The sequence below is a fragment of the Trachypithecus francoisi genome, unplaced genomic scaffold (genome assembly GCF_009764315.1).
Source record: "Trachypithecus francoisi isolate TF-2019V2 unplaced genomic scaffold, Tfra_2.0 Contig01566, whole genome shotgun sequence".
In the NCBI taxonomy this organism is placed as follows: domain Eukaryota; kingdom Metazoa; phylum Chordata; class Mammalia; order Primates; family Cercopithecidae; genus Trachypithecus; species Trachypithecus francoisi.
Window position 1 is genome coordinate 369,037 of NW_022681441.1, and position 20,129 is coordinate 389,165.

General features: G+C 43.0%; 1 protein-coding gene across 1 annotated transcript; it reads right to left on the minus strand.

Annotated features, from left to right (window-relative positions):
• Window positions 1–531: 531 nt before the first annotated feature.
• Window positions 532–19,645, minus strand: CUNH4orf54 (chromosome unknown C4orf54 homolog). The gene is made up of 3 exons (XM_033178215.1): window positions 19,472–19,645; window positions 13,183–18,637; window positions 532–5,201 (listed from the first exon to the last, which is right to left on the minus strand). The coding sequence occupies exons 1-2, from the start codon at window positions 19,537–19,539 to the stop codon at window positions 13,219–13,221; spliced, it is 5,487 nt and encodes a 1,828-aa protein (XP_033034106.1). The 5' UTR covers window positions 19,540–19,645; the 3' UTR covers window positions 532–5,201; window positions 13,183–13,218.
• Between the last annotated feature and the right edge of the window lie 484 nt (window positions 19,646–20,129).

Below are 20,129 nucleotides of genomic sequence, written 5' to 3' on the forward strand. Positions count from 1 at the left end.
ATAGTGATCTCACCTGACTAGTGGATTATTTAAGGGACATATTACAGCATTAATCTTCACTGTGCAGTAGATTTCCAAAATGTATGTCTCTGATGTGTAGTTTCTGAGAGGGATGGCCACATTACTTTCTGGGGTCCCAGTGTGGACTCTCAGGCACATAGGTTGTCTGTGTTGCTCTCTGGTGTCAGTGGAGTGTCAGCACCTTGGGAGGTGTTCCTCACAATGCTACTTAATGAGCTGAGATCAGACTCCTTAGGTTGGCCAAAATACTTTGGGTACAGGAAGTAAAATACTCTGGGTATAGGCAAAAATCAGTACCAGACTTCAGACAGCCAGAGCTGTAAGATCATAAATTTATGTTGTCTTAAGCCACTAAAGTTGTGGTCATTTGTTACCACAGCAATAGAAAATGAATAGTACCTGGATGTGAAATACTAATAGAGTATTTTAATTAAATGAAGGATTTAAAGTAGAAGAAAATAAAACTATCCACAGCTTGTTTTTTGAGTTAAAATAAAGACAGACAATGCGTTTTTTCTTTGAAGTAATTTTTACTGGGAAAAAAAAACAATAAAACTTTTTTTTTCCAAAACAGTTAAAAGACCTTTACACAAGATTGCACAATCATTTACAAATGCTGGCAATTAAAGGTAAGTAGGCTAGTCTCACAGAATCCTTGTCTAAATAGTTTACTCCATATTCAATGCACTGAAAATGTGATTCTCAGAGCTGCTGAGATTCAAAGTCCCTTTGGCTGGATTCAAAGTTCCCTTGGCCAAGTTCATTGCATTCTACAATTGAATCATATCAGACCTCTGGTAGGAACCTTTTCCACCAAGATTCCTATGTTGAGAGCAGTTTAAAATTTCACATTCTTCCCATTTACCACCAGCTTTTTTCATAGTCCGGGGTACAACATTATCCAATATCCTTCCCCATTAATCACACAATTTACTCTCCTCTTTTCCAACATAACGTCTACAGTGTTCACATTCTTTTCAACCACTGCTGTCTTTACTATACAATAGTATAATTTATGTGTAAATACAGAAACACATGTCTTCAAAGTGGGGATTAAAAAGAAAGCATCACCTGCTGTGGATACAGGTATAGTAGGTTATTCAGGGAGCCCTGGGAAGGACTTCTTGCCATTAACACTAGCCATAAAAAGCAATTATGAAACTTAAAAAACGAAAAAGAAATCAAATCAGATGTGTGTGTGTTTTATTCTGCACCATGATGAATTAAACAGGAATAAATCTAATGTGTTCTAGTTGCAACATGAAATACTGAATGTTAACAGCTTACAAACGCTGCTCTGTACATTCAGTTCTCTTCTGAGACACAGGACATACTAAGGAGTTCAATTTTCAGACTCCTCCTCTGGGCCTAGTACTCACACGTGCCACAGATGGACATGTTTTTTACCCCAGAGGACCAGAGTCTGCAATTCTGATTAGATTCAAGCTTAAGGCACCAATTAGCAAGTGCTACATGCTTTATTAACGATTTTATGCACCTGTGAGGTCTACTTAGGACCCAGAAGTTAGTTAAGAATATATAAGCAGTCTCTTGATAATATATATCTTATTTCTACATATATCTCCTTAGAAATTATGTGAAAGCCTAACATATTTTGTGAATTTGATTTTTATAAGCAGTTTTCTCAAACAAACTTACACAAAAAATGTCCACCTCAACAGTACTGATAAAATACAGGGCACCTTTTTCTTTCAAGTATTTGGGTGAAATAGCATACCCTGAGAATTTGGGGTGCAAACCTACACCTTGTAAACTGTAGAATGAAACTCCTCAAGCACCACATAAGTAAATGTATACCATGATAGTTTTTAAACACAAAGACTATTGTTGAATGTTGTTTTCCCATGCACATATACATACTTATCATGAGATTATAGTCAATCTACTTAGGAATCAATACTGTCCTGTCCTGCAGTCCAAAATATTATTTCAGGTAATGTGAGCATTCAATTTGTAGCAAACACAGACTTTGATTTCTATGAAGTATGAAAACAATTAAGATGTATCTTTTTAAGAGGTAAAGATGATCATGTCAAATTTGAAAATAAGAAAAAGGAATTTATATCATCAGATATTTCCAGTGACATAAGGATGTATTAGAAATGCGTGTCAATAGTTGAGATTTGTTATAAAGATATAAAGTGTAATTTGCTTTAGCTTATTTATTCCATGATAAATGGACATATAGAGAGCCTATCTGCTATGGCATTACCTACATATCTGGGCCTTCACTTAATCCTGAGGGCAATTTCAGTGAGTACTTTTAAAAAAAATACATTCTGGTGAATTCAATTTTTATATGGTTACAAATGTGTTCAGTTTTCCAGAAACGATTGAAATGGGACATATTTCAAATATGACCATTTTATCAAGAATAAAAAGAGGCCCTTCTGGAAAACTGAGCCACACATACAACCCTAAGAGGATATTATAAAAGCCAGACTCTGCAAATCTGATTAGATTCAAGTTCAAGGCACTATTTAGGAAATGTTTTACTAATGGTATTATAGTAATAAAAAATAAAAAGGAAGTTCAGTAGCTAAAGGGACATCATTAGAGTAATAGTTTTATGGGTCAGAAGGCTTCATAGACTCTTGTTTGATTCCACTTGAATTATAAAAGGAAGGGTATATTACTTCATTCAAATATTCATGCAACCTCAAGAAATGACAAAACAATAAAAATAAAGATTGAGATTTACCTCATGCCTGTGAAAATATTTTTTCCTATCACTGGAGGTAGTGAATGGCCTAGCAGCTTTGTATGATTTGGTGAAATAGAGAACCATAAAATTATCAATAGATGACGTGATATTAATAGAACATGATGTAAAAGTTGCGTTTTTAACCACTTCGACATCACTGTGTCCTTGGCAGCTTCCTAAAAGGTGAAGTGTCTTGTATAGCACAAACACATGAAAAGCTTTTTCTTTCTTTCCTTAGTTTGTGTCCTAATTTACCTCAATGTGAGAATTTAAAACTCAAATCTGCTGGCGAGAAACACTGATACATAGATTATGGGCCCCAAACCCTCAACTCTACCACATTTTCTAGGGAAGGAGTTGTTTCTCTTTTTGAAGAGTTGGTGAGCAAGCGGTCACTACTCAACACGGCCACTGGTTTTTCCTGAAAGTCACATTTGGCTTTAAACCAGTCTTAACAAGTTTGGTACTATCCACCCAAATTCTATGTACGTTTCACCAGGTGTATTCAAATACTGGAGGTTTCTTGGTGCTGCTTTCAGTAAAATAAGTGTAAAGATTTCTGAAAGGGATTCTACTTTCTTGGGTCAATACTAAGTTACCTTATACCCAACCAATCTCTTCTGAAAACGAGGAAGCTCTGATGCTGTAAGATTTGTTCCCCAGTGGAGAAAACTTCAGTACGTTCTGGGGGGAATTGATTGATATGCCTGGGTAAGAAGACCTCTATGATAAAGAAATATCTTTTTCTTGAATTTGGCACAAGGGCATCTTTTTTATACATAGAGACTATGTTTCGTATTTCATGTCTCATAAAGTCTATAGCTTCATTTCATAGCTCATCAGCACAACAAGCAATTGAATCATGATCAGAGTTGACTATTCCTGCCTCAAACCTTTCCCTATACCCAAGAGAAGTTTTTTTCAGAGTAAGATCCCTTAAAGGAAGACCCTGAAAGTTAAATTAAGTTTTTTTTAAGAGTCTGAGATGGGAAGCATAACTACAAAGTAACAAGATTATATAAATCATACAAAACTCAGTCTCATAGTTTTTTACTCACACTTTTTGTCATGAGTAGCATAAAACTCTGTGGCTTATGAAGGAATTTTAAGCAGAAATAAAATATTGCTGATGATTAAAATAATAATAGGGCATTAAAAACATTACCAGAATGCTTTATCTTTAAACAAATTGGTAAATAAAGGGAGATTCTCAAAAAAAAAAAAAAAAGAAGCCTGGGAAACACTTCAAATTATTCCTTTAAAAAGTAATTAAGTAATATTTCAATGTAACATTTGCCAAGTATATATCGATACACTTATTATGGCAAGCTAAATATTTATCTGTTCAATCAAATCTTCCAGTCTTCAAGACTCACTGCAAACACTCACTCAAATAGCCTTCAGAATTGGGTTACAACTGAGACAGTACTGAATGTCGATAAAAGATTCCATGATTTGGATTCTTGACATCTCTTCAAACCTGCCTCATAAGGAGCAAGTGCTGTAACTCTAGGTTACTGTTATTGGGACAGCAAGGCTACGGCTGGAGTGAATCAGAGCCACTGAATTAGTGCCGTATTCTACTTTACTGCCCCAAAGGGTCACTCTTTAAACTCCAAAAAAATCTATGAGAGACATGAGTATGCAACTATGGAGGGAATTATTGAAGAAAAGAAAAATGCTATACACCCACAAAAATAGTTGGATTCTTAAAGGAAAATAGATATTTTATACCTTTCTGAGACTAAGTACTTTAGATGCAATCATTGGCTTTCCAGTATTTCAAGCTATTCTATTTTAAGGCAACAAATAGTGTCGTGGCATTGTACAAATGGGAAAAATAAAATAAAGCACAAACATTAAAATCACCATTTTTCACAATCACATTTGAAATCATGCCAAACCTAATAAAATAACACATAGAGCATAACCAAGAGAATGGGTAGGTTTGGCTGATATATTATTCAAAGAGCAGACCACCATATTGAAAACTTAAATATGTACTACAACTCAGCCAGCTAGTCTTGATATATTCCAAGAACCTATAAGGAGATTCGTGATCCAAATTACTGATTTGCTAGCTTGGTTCACAACAGAATCAATCCCATTCTGTTGCATGTTTTGACTGAACAATGGGAACAAAGGAATTGTTTGTCTAGTCACAAGTATAGGGGGAAAGGAGGTGAATAGAAAGTTTATATCCTGTGTTGAAGTATAAAAAGAAATAGTCATAAAGGGAAGCAATGCAACCATTCAATCAACTTAATAAAATTAAAATAAAAACTGCCTTAAGAGGGTTGTTCAGAAAAATGTAGAAACTTACACACTTGGCTTATAAGAAGCAAAAATTAAGAATAACACATGTGGAAGAAGTTTTTCAGATGAATTAATTCTTAGTGCTATTACAATGCAAATTCCAGATTAAAGAAGAATAGTCCATCTTTTTGTCTTGCTCCTATAAAATAAAAAAATTAAAAAAAAACATAGTCAAGGAAAACATTTTTAGTTCTAAAAGCAAATTTCACTTTTACGAAACAAGAAAAATATTAAAATACATTTTATTTAACTGTTTGGCTAATTTCAATGTTAATAATGAAGTTAACATTTTAAAACGTGCTTGGCAAATATGTTTATGAACTTATTGAACATTATGCCAACTTCGAGAAATTGCTCCAACTGGAACTTGAATCAAATCTAATCAACTCTTCAAAAATGACTTTAAAGTTAAATGTTCATTTTCACTGAAATCATTCATAGCAAAGATAAAATAATATAATAGATATATTTCTAATATTAGCATTCAGAAATATTTAAGCTAAATGGAAATATTTGAAATTTAGTTATTAATCTTATTAAATGAGTAAACTCTATACTGAGAATTCTTATAAAGCAAATGACTAGTACTTAAATTATGTCAAAATTCACATAGTACATTTTGTTTAAAATAAGATGTACTGATTAGAACCTAACTATCAATCTAGAACGGCATTGACATGTTCAAAAGCTTACTGAAAGTTAGCCTTTTCTCTCTATCTCCACATAAGTTCTAGCATATCTACCAGAACTTTGCCTAAATAAGCTTTTTTTTTTTTAACATTTGGGAGTTAATATTTGAACACAATATTATGAAAACAGAAATAGAGTGGCCTACAGGTAATATTTGTTAGGGATTAAGAAGACTCATGCGAAAAATAACCTCCAAAAAGTATCAAATAACAGCTATCTAGCCAATTACATGCACTCGGAGTAGCAAGGCAAGGGACATTTTAATTCTGTTATCTAGAAACAAACCTGTTTAAATATGTGTTTTAAAAAAGAAGTCCATAAGAATAATTTTGTAAGCTCATATGTATATACTCCATGTTTATTTTATTGTGTTGTATTTTATATTGAGGAATGACCTGCAAGATGAAAGGGACTGTTGTGAATTTGGAGACCCCTCATTTGCTGAATGTAAGTTTTTCTACCTTAGGAGATCAAAAGCAGCAATAGGAAAATAAAATTTAATTACAAGAGGGAGAAAAGAAAATATGAGACTCAGAAGAATCATTTCAAGTGGATCCAAGGATTTGACAACAACTCTGGCTGAGTCCTATCACAAGGCAAGGTTTGCAAAGACTCCTTAAGCAGTGAGAAGACATTGAGGGGAGACAGAGAGACAGAAAAGAAAGAAACAGTCAAGAGAGAGATTGCACTATAGGATGGTAATAGTCTGAGAAATGAAGGAGAAATCTGGTTAATCAATCTACCAGGATCATATTTAGGGATTGATAGTATAGATACTGCCTTTTTGGATATTCACAGAATATCGCTTCTGCTTACACTAATTTCAGAGGAATTTGGTCTGAAATTGAGAATTAGTAAAGTTGCTCCCAATTCCTGTTAAAGAAAAAGTAATAAAAATCGCCAATATAGCTAACCTGTCAGAGGCCACACAAACATTTACTGCAGTAGAATGGATCATGAAGAAGTCAGTAAAGATGCAGGATGACTACACTGTGTCACCAGGGAGTTTAACTGGATGACTTCCCACGGTTTTAGGACCAGAACACATGACAGAGTTCAACAGGGATCCTGGGTCAGATTTTCCCTTTCTCCATGCCGGCCTGTGCCCAGACAGAGGGGAAAATCACCAGACACAGCTGGCAAGCTATGCTCAGAGTTGTATAACATTCTGGAAGGCCTTGGGGGATACTAGAGTACCCTGACACACAGCCAACTGGCCTGCTCTGAGAGATCAGCCAGCTAGCTCAGAGAGGACTGCAGAGCTGTGGGCACTGCCTCCGGTTGGGGGAAATACAGAGCAATCCTGGGCACAGGTCCATGATGCTTACCCTGGGAGTCTGCATTGATAAGAGCTGATTTTCTGCTCTGGTGAGGGGCCCTGAGAAGATAAGGGGATTCTGAGGCATTTATGAGGGAGCTTGAACACTTACTACATGCCATATATATGTGCTGTCTTCTGTCATGGTTTTGTAATTCAGTCCTCACTACTCTCCCGAAATGTACCCCATTTAATAGATGAGGAAAATGAGGCTCAGTGACAGCAAGTCACTTGCCTGGACTACACTGTGACTAGTAAGTAAGACTAGTTACTTAGACTAGTAAGTAACAGTATTAGAATCTGAGTTGGGGTTGCCTGACTTCAAGGCACACATACTTGTGCTTTAGTAAAAGTCACACAGCTCCCCTTTAACTAAAATGCTTTAATTCACTGGTATCCAAGAAGACTTCACCCTTACCTTTATAGCCCACATTCTTCTGCTTTACATAAACAAAAATTCTCCCACCGCTGGGAGCCACAGCTCCTAGGAGTCCTTAAGCTGGCTCAGGTTTCTTTTTGGGGCATACAGTGTTCTAAGGACAGCTAGTTTTTTAATAAAATGAAAAGCACACATAGAGTTTTAGTATATGCTGAACACTGACAGATTCAGGGTCAGTTTCTTACTTTATTCCCTTTCCTTGCCCTTTCCCCCAAACCACAACACACACACACACACACACACACACACACACACACACACACTCCACGGCAGTAAAATGGCCAGAAGATTCTATTTCCTCTGAATGAAACAGAAGTTTGGAAAATCAGCAGCAGGGCAGCCAGTCAAATGCCAACTGTGTTCTCTTCATCCATCCACAACAACTTTAATGTTTCATATAATTAACCCTTTAGCGGACTGATGTGGCCGAGAGGAAAAATGCAAGGGCTGAAAAATTTTGGAGAAGTTAGGTAGTGGGAAAGTCCTGACACAAAGAACAGATAAGGGAAGAGGGACAATTTACAACAAAGAACTGAGACCAGAAAGCAGAGAATAAGACAAATAGATGAACAAGGGGGTGATCTAAAAGAGAACGGGCATGGAGCTCCAAGTGCCTGGATTTCAATAGCTGTTGATGTGGGACAAGTTACTGTTTAATTTGTCAAACAGAGATCAAAAATAGTACCTACCTGTGTTAGAAATTCAATGATGTTAAGTCTTGGTATATACTAAATGATTAATACACACTAGCTATTACTTTTCATTTTTTATTAATTTTTAGGTAAGTTAAAAAAGAAAATATAAAGGCAGTGGAATTGTGAAGAAAGGTATGAAATAGTAAGCTAGAGGAAAGCCACATTGCAATTAAAGGGAAAGGGAGAAAAGAAAAGGCAAAAACAAAAAAATACATTAAGAAGATAAAACAAAACAGCAGCTATATACAATAATTGGGAGAGGAAGTCACTACCAAGTTAGTGGGGAAAATAGAAATAAACGAATCAATTCATGAAGGTAATTATGGAATGAAGTGAAAATAAAATGTCTAGGTTATAGCCTGCAGATTAGCTACCTGGCCTGCATGCGCTGGGGCAGCAAAGTTCCTGTCCCTCAGATGACTTGCCTGGGCTGCAAGTACAGTGCTTTAAGAACATTCAGGTGAGCTGGAGAACCCACCCAGTCCTACCCTTTAAGCGGTCTAATCTGTGATAAAAAACAAACTACGAAAAAAGTGAGGAAAAGGGAAGAAGCAAGGTGGTGGCACGTTGAACTAAATCAAGTTGAAGTGAATGGAAAATGAGAAACCACAATAAGGAACAAGTTGCAAAAATAAAAAAGCAAAGGACAGAAAATAAACTCTCAAGTAAATGGCAACGGGAAAAAGAGAGACTAGTGGGACAGACACCTGGAAGTAACTCCATCAAAGAAAAGTGGCCTTAGGGAGAAAAGGAAAAGGAGAAATGGACAGCAAGAAGAAAGTGCCTGTGCACCACTGCACTCCAGCCTGGGCAATGTAGTGACTCCACCTCTAAAAAAGGAAAAGAATATTTGGCATGGAATATCTGGCATGGAATATTTAGGTTTTGAGTCCCAGTTCTGTGACTAAGGAAGGGTCACTTAACCTCTCTATGTGCCAATTTCCTCTTGGAATTTTAGTACAAAGAGACTGGGTTTGACAATCTAAGGACCAGTCTAGGGACCCCTTAGAATAATAAAACAGCTCTCCCTGAATCCAGCCCTTGCTCTTCCTACTTCAGTTGCTGATGCATGGGGCCCTATACAGGGGGTAGAAATAACTCTGAGGAAGTAAATAGAAAAGAAAGACCAACAATGCAGGAGCAACATGAAACACAGGGAGAAATGAAGAAACAAAGGCTTACAGTAAAAAGAGAAAAAGGACATAAAAATGAAACAAAATAATTGCTGTTCCCTTAGGCTGATATCCACTACTTGTGCCAATGAAAGTTTTCTTTTATTAATATTACATATTTATTTTATCTTTATGCCCTTGTAAATGGTATTTAGTATCAAGTCTCAATTAAAATCTTAAAACAAAAATATAGCATCTAAGTGGATGGGCAGGAGAGTATGTCAGGAAGAGAAAAATATAGCCATGTGCCTCGAATAACAGAAATCTAAAAAAAAAAAAAAACTCATTAAAAAGTTTTCAAAGATCATGTGGAGAGGGAACATTAAAAACCAAAATAGACAGACAAAAAGGCCTAACAACAACGAAAAAGAAAGTGGTGAAGTTTTGCAGCTGGTGTGCCTAGTACACTGGTGTGTTGCAATTGGGTTACTGCTGTAGCCATCTGAGCAGTTGGGTCCCAGGTGGTACACAGCCTTGTCCATTAATCACAATGTGAGATCGGAGTCCTAAATAATAATAAAATGAATAATATTATTATCTTTTTAGATGTGGTGTGGCATGGCAAAATCTGAGAAATACTAGAATATTGACCACAGGATGGAAGAGAAGTGAGAAAAACTCACCTATAAAAATTTTTTTAATAAGGGAACATTTATAAGAGAATAATCAGAAAAAGATAACAGCAGCTGTTTATGTCCAAATATATACGGGAAGGAAAAAAAGTGAAGCTCCCTGTTGCAATGTGGTGCTAAAAATAGATGATGAAATACTTATTATTTGAACTGGAAGGAATCTTAAAGGTTATGACAGTTCTTGAACACTTGTTTTATAGTTTTGTGTGTACAAGTTTGTCTCCTGCTGGAGTGTAAGCCCCTAATTTGTGTTATCCGTATGTGGGTTTACGGCCCCAACAGGGAGTACACAGTGGCTGGTGGAATGTAGGCATGTAATTCATGCTTGTTGAATTAGTGCATTTTGTTGAAACATTCATTTTACAAATGTCCAGAGAGGCAAATGGAAACACAGATGGTTAATAGCCAAATGCCACCACAGAGCAGATCCCGGGTGTCCTTGCTGCCAGTTCAGAGCTCATTATACCTTCTTTACTGTCTCTTTTTTGCTCCATGCATCACACCAAGGAACATAGAGTGGTCTGCAGGGAGCATGGTGTCGCCCAGGAGTTAAGAGCTGGTTCTAAACATCCTGGTTATCTCATTCTCTGGGGACCTCAGCAAACCATTTCTTTCTAAGTTCCAGTTTTCTTCTCTGTGAAATATTGTGGTCAGATAAAAATCATTTACATAAATTCTCATTTGAAAAGGGCACATAAACCCACCCTACCTCAAAACAAATATCTGCAATAAGTCTGGTTTTTAAAGGAAATTTTGACCTGAAATCACCTTTCAAGATTTCTCACACTGACCATCTATATGAGCATCTTGAAATATCTGAACAGTACTTATAATTTTTTACACAAGGAGAAGAATTACACACTTAAAAAAAAAATCCATCTGGCTTTTCTTTGGAGGGTGGTATTGAATGTTCAAAAACGTGAATTTTGAAAAATTTTTAATTCATTAGTTCAATTTGGCTAAGTCAACTTTTGCCTACATACAAAAAGCTAATCTTTAGTTGCCAACCAGATTTGGCCTTTCTGTCTATCTTTAGGGCTTTATTTACTAAAATAAAGGTCGTGCTTTCAAAAAGGGAAAAATTTTCAAATATCACCATTCAAGTCCCAAATGCTAAAAACTCTAATGCATATCTGTGTCTATTGGAAACAACCCCAAGTCTAATCTCTCTAGACTCAACAGACAGGCGAAAGGCCAAAGGCAGCTGCTTAAGAGGATACTGTGCAAGTGTGTGCCCAATCCTCCCTCTCTTCCCTGTCCTCCCTTCCCCTTGCTTCTGTACCTCCACAGCTTGCACAAAGGTCTCGTAGCATTAGCTGGTCCCAAACAGTCCTAGGTAAACACACCACCTGTCTAAGTAATTAAAACACTTTTGCCTATAGGCTACTCTTTTCCTTCTGCGAAACTAATTATCTAATTCTGAGTTTCCTACCCATGCATATTGAATATTTTTTTTAATTTTCTACACTAAACAAAATATGACTTATTTGTCTTTACTTTTCTCCCTCCCCTCTTTATATGTTATCATCACACAGTGCCTGTTGCAGACTCTCCCAGAGGAAGAATTTAAATAATGTATTTCTAGATTGCAGCTAAAATGAGGCTTGTGCTTTCAACTGAATTCTTACAGAAAGGTTTAAGGGTTTTTTAAACAATGCCTAATATTGTCTTACAGTCCAATAAGTGTAATAATATTCAGTAACAATCCCTTAATTTGAACAAAATTTTTAGCTTGCAGTACACTGTTATATCATCTGATATTTAGATGCGTGTTTAGGGTTAGATATTATTGCCCCCACTAGAGATGACACATGAATGCTAAAAAGCTTGTAATGCCCAACATCACACAGCTGGTGAGAAGCTGTGTGACTCCAAAATCCAATGATCGTTAACTCCAGAATGAAGGCTCTTTCATTGCACAAAGCAACAATATTCCTGTTCCTTTTCAGTTATAACAGAGAAGAGAGAAATAACTTATTTTTTATTATGGAAGCATAAATAGGATTTCTCTTCTTTTTTTTTTTAGTTCAGAATATGATCTTACCAAAGACTGAAAGTTCTAGAAGCATTTATAATATCACCCTTTCCCCATCTGAAGAGAACAGGAGTGTAAGGGACAAGTTTGTCCCCACACAGTTCTGACACCTTTACGCTCGTATCTGAAGGTGTCTTTGCCCTGTCATGTGTTTGACCTGAAGTGTCCCAGTTTGAACAAGTAAAGCTCCCTCTTCCTATCAAGTTCCATGTACTGTATTTCCAGGAATTCCTGTTTGGACATTTGGATTAACTTAGGTGTCAGGAATCTATTTACTCTGATTTCCTTTACCTGGGGGTAGGTGTGGAAGTTGATTCTTTTCTGAAGAAAGAATGCAGACATGAAAATAATAGTCTTGTGGGGATTAGCAGCAAAGCATAATGTATTCAGTCTGAACAGGACTGGATTAAACACAGCAACTCCATTCAAGCAAGGAGTAACTGCAGCTCCAGAATTCTCCATAGAAATCAAAGTGTGTGTGTGTGTGTGTGTATGTGTAAGACACATTAAAGACCTTGAACTCATCCCAAGAATGTGTTCTGATTATCTGAAAACTGAAAAACAAGAGCTTAAAACATACAGCCGCTTTTATAAGCAATTTCAAAAGGAAGATACAAGAGGAGAAAGAAGCTTTTTTGCAGATTTTAGAAAATGTTCCTACAAGAAACATCTGTCTTTGCTTCTCCATACTTCTGGGGAGCAAACAGATTGAAGGGTTTTGCAATGACCTCCTAGGATGTTCAGTGCCTCCTGTCCCTAGGGCTGTCACAAACAGAGTGAGGCTCACTCCACAAAATCCAAGCTGGATTTTCATTTCTTTGCCCTGACAACATTTACCACAGACCAAAGGGACAGACCCAAGGTTCACTTCCCTTCTACTCTCAGGTGGGAAAAAACACTCAGGCAATCTGAAGAGGTCAAAGGGCAAAGGCTGACCTTGGGGACTGAAGCCTGGAGAGAGGGGAGAATCCTGGCAAAATTATCCCCTTTGTAAATTGGATGTGGTTTTACTCTATTCTCTCAAAACATCCATTTTTAGAGACAGCCTCCTTTGTTGTAAATCTCTTACTTCAAACACAAACAAAAAAATTATTGTTCTTACTCTCGTAAACCTGATTATCAAAGTGAAATTCACTTACCAGGAGTGTTTCATTCCACTTCCTGGTGGCTGCCCATCATCTGTGTTCTACCACAAAGCTCATGGTGGTGCCATCAAAGGAAGGGGGAGCAATGATTCGTGGCCCCAGGGGCTGCGAAGTAATGCTGATGACAGGCTTGCCATGCAGCTGGGCAAAGCCCTTGGCCCCTACAAGTTGAGATGTGGCTGCTGGGGCTGAGGAGGATGAGGAGGCTGGAGACTGACCAGAAGCCATGAAGTATGGGGCCTCAGTGAACGCTGCAGCTGCCTCTTTGCTGGAAGGCTCGGCCGCCATTGGGGAGAGCTCACCGCCTCCTGGAGTACGAGCAATTGGTGTGGGCTGCAGGGCATTTGTGGGCAGCACGGTGGGCAGAAACCCAGGGTAAATCATGTAAGTAGGTCCGTAAGCCCCAGGACTCAGGGCCAAGGGAGGCACAGGGATGGACATGGGAGCCACAGCCTGCTGCTGGGAGGTCATAGGCACATCCACATACTGCCCTGTCTCAGGGTCAAACAGTCTCCGGGTCATGGGCTGTACCGGTGTGTCCACCAGATAGTACTGGCCAGTTGTCACATCCAGGAGCATCTTACGCTGGGTCTGTTGAGGCTGTGGCTGCTGGAAGGGGTCTGTGGGAACTGGAGCTGAGCCTGCAGGTGCAGGGGCAGGCATGCTGGGTGGGGAGAAGCAGAGGACCTGGGGCTGGGCCCCCTGTAGAGTGAAGGGCAGTGGAGGCTGGTGGTAGATGGTGGTGGGGGGATGCTCAGGGCTCTGGGGCCCTTGGGGGGCAGCTGTCTCCCGGGGGTTTTCAGGTTTGGTACGCCAAGCTGGTCGGCTGGTTCCACTAACTTGAGAGCCTTTGGAGCTACTGGGGACCTGACTGCGGGCACTCAGTGGGGGTAAACTACAGAGAGTGGCAGCTGAGGAGTTGGGGGGCCCCTCCCTGGAAACCCCAGGCCTGCTAAGAAATTCCCCTGCAGCAGAGTTTCCTTTAAGAGGGATGGTCAGGTAATTCTCACAGTCACTGTTGCTCTTCTCCAAATTGCTGCCACTTTTCCTGTTGGTCACCTCATCAGGAGGTGTCCGGGTGGCTGGAGGGATCTTGAGGGACCGGAGTCCCTGCGATTTGACGCCCTTAGCCGCTGAAGGACTCTCTGGAGAAGGCCCTTGTGGGAACTTGCCAGCGACACCCCCAGTTTTCTGGATGCTGCTGGCACTTACAGTGAACACGTTCCGGTTGCTGGGGAGTGGTGGGAGGGGCTGCAGGGGTTGTGTTCTCTCCACATCCTTGTGAACTTGGGGAATATAGAGAGATCGGGGTCTTTCCCTGGCCAGGTTCTCAAAGGCCGCTGCCCTGGCAGACACACTCTCAGTGCTGGGGTTGGAGTTTCTCCGCTGCAGACGTTCTATGGGGGCCCCTCGCAGGACCACACCAGCTTTGTTTCCTGTGCCCCGTTCTTCCACCTCACCAAGCCGTTTGGACAGCTTGTCGTGGTCTCCCTCAGCACCCACTACCCCTTCCCTCTCCTCACTGGCAATGAGTGACAGCACGTGGCTGTCCATCATCATAGGCAAGGGGTCGCTTTTGCGCTTCCACTCATTCCTGTTGAAGCTGTACAGCTCTTCCATGGACCTCACGGCTGCAGTCAGCTTCTCCAGGGCATTCCGGGCTGGCTTTGTAGCTTTCCCTTCCTCCTTTACCTCCTCCTCCTTGAGCTTCTCTGGAGTCTTCTGGGTGGAAGCCTTGGAGACAATCTTGAGCACAGGCAGGTATGAGCCCTGCTCGGGCTTATTGGGGGCAATGGTAGCCACAGGCAGCCTGCCAGATGCCCTGTGAACCAGGACTGTCCCTTCTGGGGAGGAGGAATTCAAGACTCTGCTGCTGCCCCCTTTGCCCATGCTCTCCCTGGGCTCTCGGTCCATGCTGTCTTCCCTCTGGTTCACTACAGCCTGGCATGTAATCACCATGGGAGACAGGGATCCAGATCCGCCAGCTGCTGCAGACAGCTGCCTGGATTTGGGTCCAGTCAGCCCCTGCTCTGGGGTAACACTGCCCTTGTCACTGCTATCCCCTGACCCTTTAATTAGTTTCCTGACATCTCTCACCTGGTGGAGGGGGCCTTGAGCCTTGGACTTGTCTCTGATGTCTCTCACCTGGAAATGGGGCACTTTTTCTAGGTTGTCCCCGCGGAAGAGTTTCTGCTGTGCCCTGCTATTGTCCTCAATGGTCTTGAACAGGTTAGAGGCGCTGCCACCTGCCAGCTTGGGCGTGAGCAACTTGGCAATGTTGAAGTCTGAGCTCGGCTGCTGCACACTCCCCAGCCGGATCTTGATTTCGGGAGCCTTGGGTCTGATCACCGCCGTGGAAGTGGCCAGAGCAGCAGGATACTTGGTGGCCTGCTTCCCCGGCTGCTTGTCTTTGGATGTCTGCTGGATGTTGGGGACAAAGAGGCGTGACATGATGGTGTTCTTGCTGGCAGAAATCTCCCCGAGATCAGCCCGCCAGTCGCCTCCTTTGGGCAGCTTCAGCTTCCCGATAGGGGCTTGCTCCTCCCGCTTCTCGGCCTCTTTCTCCTTCCATGACCGGAACGCACTGTTCTGACTGCGGAGGAAGATGCCCTTGACAGTCTCTGAGGCACTCTTTTTAATTTCACACACTTCTGTGTGTCCATCAGTGAAATTCCGGCTAGGGCCTGCGCTCCGCTCGCGAGGAGTACTGGCTTTGAAGACCGGGGATTTGGAGCCTGCCACGGACCCCTCCCCGCCCGCGTCGGACACGCTGACCACGGTGTACTCGGAGCCGACCTCGGAGTGACGAGAGCTCTGCCTCTGCAGGCCCCTCTCTCGCTGCCTCTCGCTCCCGGGGGCGCCCTCTGTCTCCTTGGAGGTGCCTGCGAGGTGGTGGGATGTATCCGTGACTTCTCCCCTCTCCATTTTGAATTCGTGTTCCCGCTGCATCTTCTTGGAAATGACATTTTTTAGCAGACTGGAGGCGAACTTGGACTTCTGGGGGCCATCAGCGCGGGAGGCTGGCTTGCTGCCCTCCGAGGTCTCGGAGCCGTCGTCCGTGTATGACGACCCCGGACCCTTGCCGGGGCCTTTGGTGGTCCTGCCAGGCCCAGGGCCCGAGCTGGCTTTGCTCTCACTGCGTACATTCAGGGGCTCCAAAAGGGTAACGACGCGGGAGCCCGTCTGGACCTGCTTCTGGAAACACAGGGGCGTCTCCACATGTTTGATTTCCCCCTCCACTTTGCTAACCACGAACTCCAAGGCCTTGGTCTGAGACTTCTTGGACTGGATGTAGAGCTGGTCGGCAGTGGCCCGGGCCCCACTGCCCTTCCTCAGACCTGCAGCCACAGAGGCTGCACTGCTCCTGAGGAGGCTCTGCTCCACCCTGGCCCCAACACCCCCACATTTTAAGTCCAGGAAAGTTGACCAGCGCCCAAAGCCCACTTCGGAGAGTGTGGCGGAGGACTCCCGGGAGCTGATGTTCAGAGCCTCAAAGTAGGGGTAAGCCAGGCTCCGGAAGGCCCGGGAGGTCAGGTTACGCACCTCTTTGTCCGCATCGTCCAGTTCGCTCACCGCACTGGAGGCTCCACTGGAGTAGTCCACCAGCTCCTTCGCCCGGATGGCCCCGCACCTGGTTTGCAGGCGAGCAGGGACAGCAATGAATTTCTTTGCATGGTCCTGAGCCACTGCTGCAGCCGGGTTTTGCTTCAGAGAACTTGAATTGTGTTCAGCAGCTGTAGAGACGCGGAGGCTCATGTCGCCTTCATGCTTGGCAGCATAAATAATGTTTTGCTTTGCACGCACGTTGCTAGGCTCATTTATAGCCCGGGAAGCCGGTTTGATTGATAGGAGGATCTGGCTTGCTGCACTCCCACAGCTGCTTGCGGCGGCGGCTACTGCCCCTGAAGCTGCCTCCGGGGTCTCGGGCAAGGCCTCAGTCAGGGGGGCAGTGCCAGGCCCAGTGGGTGGGGGAGTGGGGCCACTGTCAGAGGGGCCGCTGCCCACTTCCGTGCTGCTGGTGTCGCGGCCACTGTGGCCTGCATTGGGGCGGGCCAGGTCGCTGCTGGTAGGGCTGGGCGTCCGGGTGGTGTTGGTGCTGGGAGTGGTGCTGAGGTAGCAGCTGTTGTCGTCGTCCTCTTCGGTCAGACTGGTGGTGTCCCCTGGGGTCTCGTCGCTGCCACCAAAGGAAGCATAATCCACGAATGAGTAGATCACGTTGTTGTCCTCGAAATCCCAGCGGGAGGCCAGTCCCACGTCAAAATCCATGTCCTGTTCCACCTCACTCAGCTGGATCTCATGGGTGGTGATGTAGTGAGCCTCTTCAACTTTGGGGGGGTCCCTGCTACCCTGGGACTTGGCAATAATGTCCCTGCACTCTGTTCCATCCCCTGCCCCTCCTCCCCCTCCTCCTTTTCCTCCTCCTCCCCCTCCTCCTGATATTTTCTCTCCTCCTCCCACGGGCTGGCAACCTTCACTCTCACCACTCTCACTCTCAAAGCCTAAGGATGAAGAGGAGGTGGCCAGAGCCCCTGTGGGTGTAGTGGAGTCCTCCATTTTGGAAACGCCATCCTCTTCTGCTTTGTTCATCGGGGAGGAGGATGAGGAAGATGAGAAGTTGCCACCCTCTTCAGAGGCAGAGTGCTGGGATCTAGAGAGTTCGGAGGAGGCAGGATTGCTCTGGGGGCTTGGAGTCTTGCACTTTTGACTGCTGGGTTCTTCTTGGGCTTTCTCCTTTGGGCTCCTAGAGGCCCTCTGATCCCCAGGGCAGTGCCCCAGGGTAAGTTTCATGGTCCGGGGGCTCTCCCTCTGGACTTCAGCTGAAGCGCACATCTCCACGTATTTCGCTTCTCGCTGGGAGGAGGCTGAAGGCTTGGGAAGTGGCCACAGCTGCTGCTTGGGCTCCTGGCTGTCTTGAGCACTGCTCACCCCGTCCCCCACCTCCGCCTGTCTTGCTTTCGAATTCAGCTCAGGAGGGGCAGCTTCCATTATGAGCCCTTGCCCAGGTTTCAGCGACAGGAAAAGACAATGGTGAGCACTGGGGAAGTCTTGGGTCCGTCTCCGGCCCCGGAGGGGCTGCAGAGTTGCCCGAAGCAGGGTCCCACGTGTCCAGACTGGCCCCAAGGCTGTAGGTACAGCTGCCACTGCTGCCACCACCTCCCAGTTCTTCAGCCCCTGTGGCGGGGCCGCAGCAAGCCTGAGGGAGGTGGGAAGGCTCCTGGATGGGGCGGTGGAGGTGGTCTGTGGCTGGGGGGCTGCTGCTCTGGCCGAGACTGTGGCCAGTGTTCTGTAGCTGAGCTGTCCTGTCCAGTTGTTTGCCTGGCACCATCGGCAGCAGCGAGGAGTCTGAATGCCATCGGCCACGGAAGAAGCAGCATCTGTAGGTTGACCCCGGGACTCCCAGAAATGAAAGGAAAGCATGTGCTGTTTCTTGTGAAGCCTTGTCCCTTTCCTGGATGGGGCGAGAGAGGGTCACGTCATTCCAGAAATATTTTTAGTGTCCATTCCCTAGTCATATCGAAACCACACTTGAGGGTAAAAAGAAGAGGCTCTAATGAGATGAAAAGAGAAGGTTGGGGGTGGAGGAGGCATGTGGGTTCTAATTCAAATCAGCCAAATGTTCTATGTAATCTATTATAGCGATGTCTAGCAAGTATGAGATTATTCTTTCCTCACAGCCATCTTTCACTCTCAAGTTTTTGATTAAATGGTTCCCCCCACTTGTTCTTAAATAAAATTCAAAATTTTCACGCATTTCAAATGAATTAAGGACACTCTGGAAATATTTCAAAGTCTCCCTGGTACATATGGTAGCTTTATATTCGCCTCAAAATCTATGCATTTCTTTTTCTTTGGAGAGCCAAATCAGATGAGTTTTGGTAGTAAAACTTTTCATAGGAATAGAATATTCCATCCCTTTTCCCCCAAAGTTACACTTTATGAAACATGACCTGTTTGATTCAAAAGGATCTCTCCTGGAATCCTTACTATGGTGACTCAAATTATAAAAGGGCAATTTTCAAAGAACTAAACTTAACACTTTAAGTAAACTTTTCATTATAGTCACTAAAAAGGGCACATGGAGCCAAAATTGACACTACTTCAAATCCCTACAGTGCCTTAATCAATCTGAAAAAAGATCCCTAAACTTGTGGAACCATGGCAAGACAATAAACCTCCAATTAAATATAGCCTGAGCTGCAGCCTCATGATTCAGTTACACTGGCTGAATTCCAGGCCTGCAGGGCACTGAGTCAAAAAGCAAAAGAATAACAAATACACTTACCCTTTAAGAGTACAGTGCAGCTTGGAGGGAGATTCAGAGAGGAAATGTGACCCACTGGCATGACCCATGGAAATGAAGCCAAAATCCCAGTTCACTGGCTCTGAGGTACCTCCATTTCAGACAATTCGGTAGTTGTGCAAGCAAATTTGCCAGTCCGCTTAAGATGGGGGTCTGTGCTGGCCATCCTCAGAGCTGATTCCTTGGGTACTATCAGTGGAGAACCATGATGCTTGATTTTGGTGAGATCTGACCCTTGTCACCTGCCAGGCCCAGTTCCACCACTATACATAGTCTATGTGTCACTTATGCCGATTGAATAAAGCACTATTTTAAACATCCACATTTGTGGGGAACAAAAATAACACCATCAACCATCCCCTTTCAACATGAATGCCACCTCCACACAGAAAAATGTTCTTTCCTCCAAATAGGCATGTGGGTAGGTATGGAGTGGGAGCCCCTAACAACTGAAGCATCTACCTTCTCATACTTGGGCTGTGGACAGCACAGGCCTGCCATTATCCTCCCAACTCCTTTCTGCCCACACCACTGCCATTAAAAGTATGACTTAAGGCAAGACTAAAAATACCAAGAATCAGAATGCAGACATAAAGCCAGAGATCTAGGTGAAGAGAGTAAAAGAGGAAAGGAAAAGGAA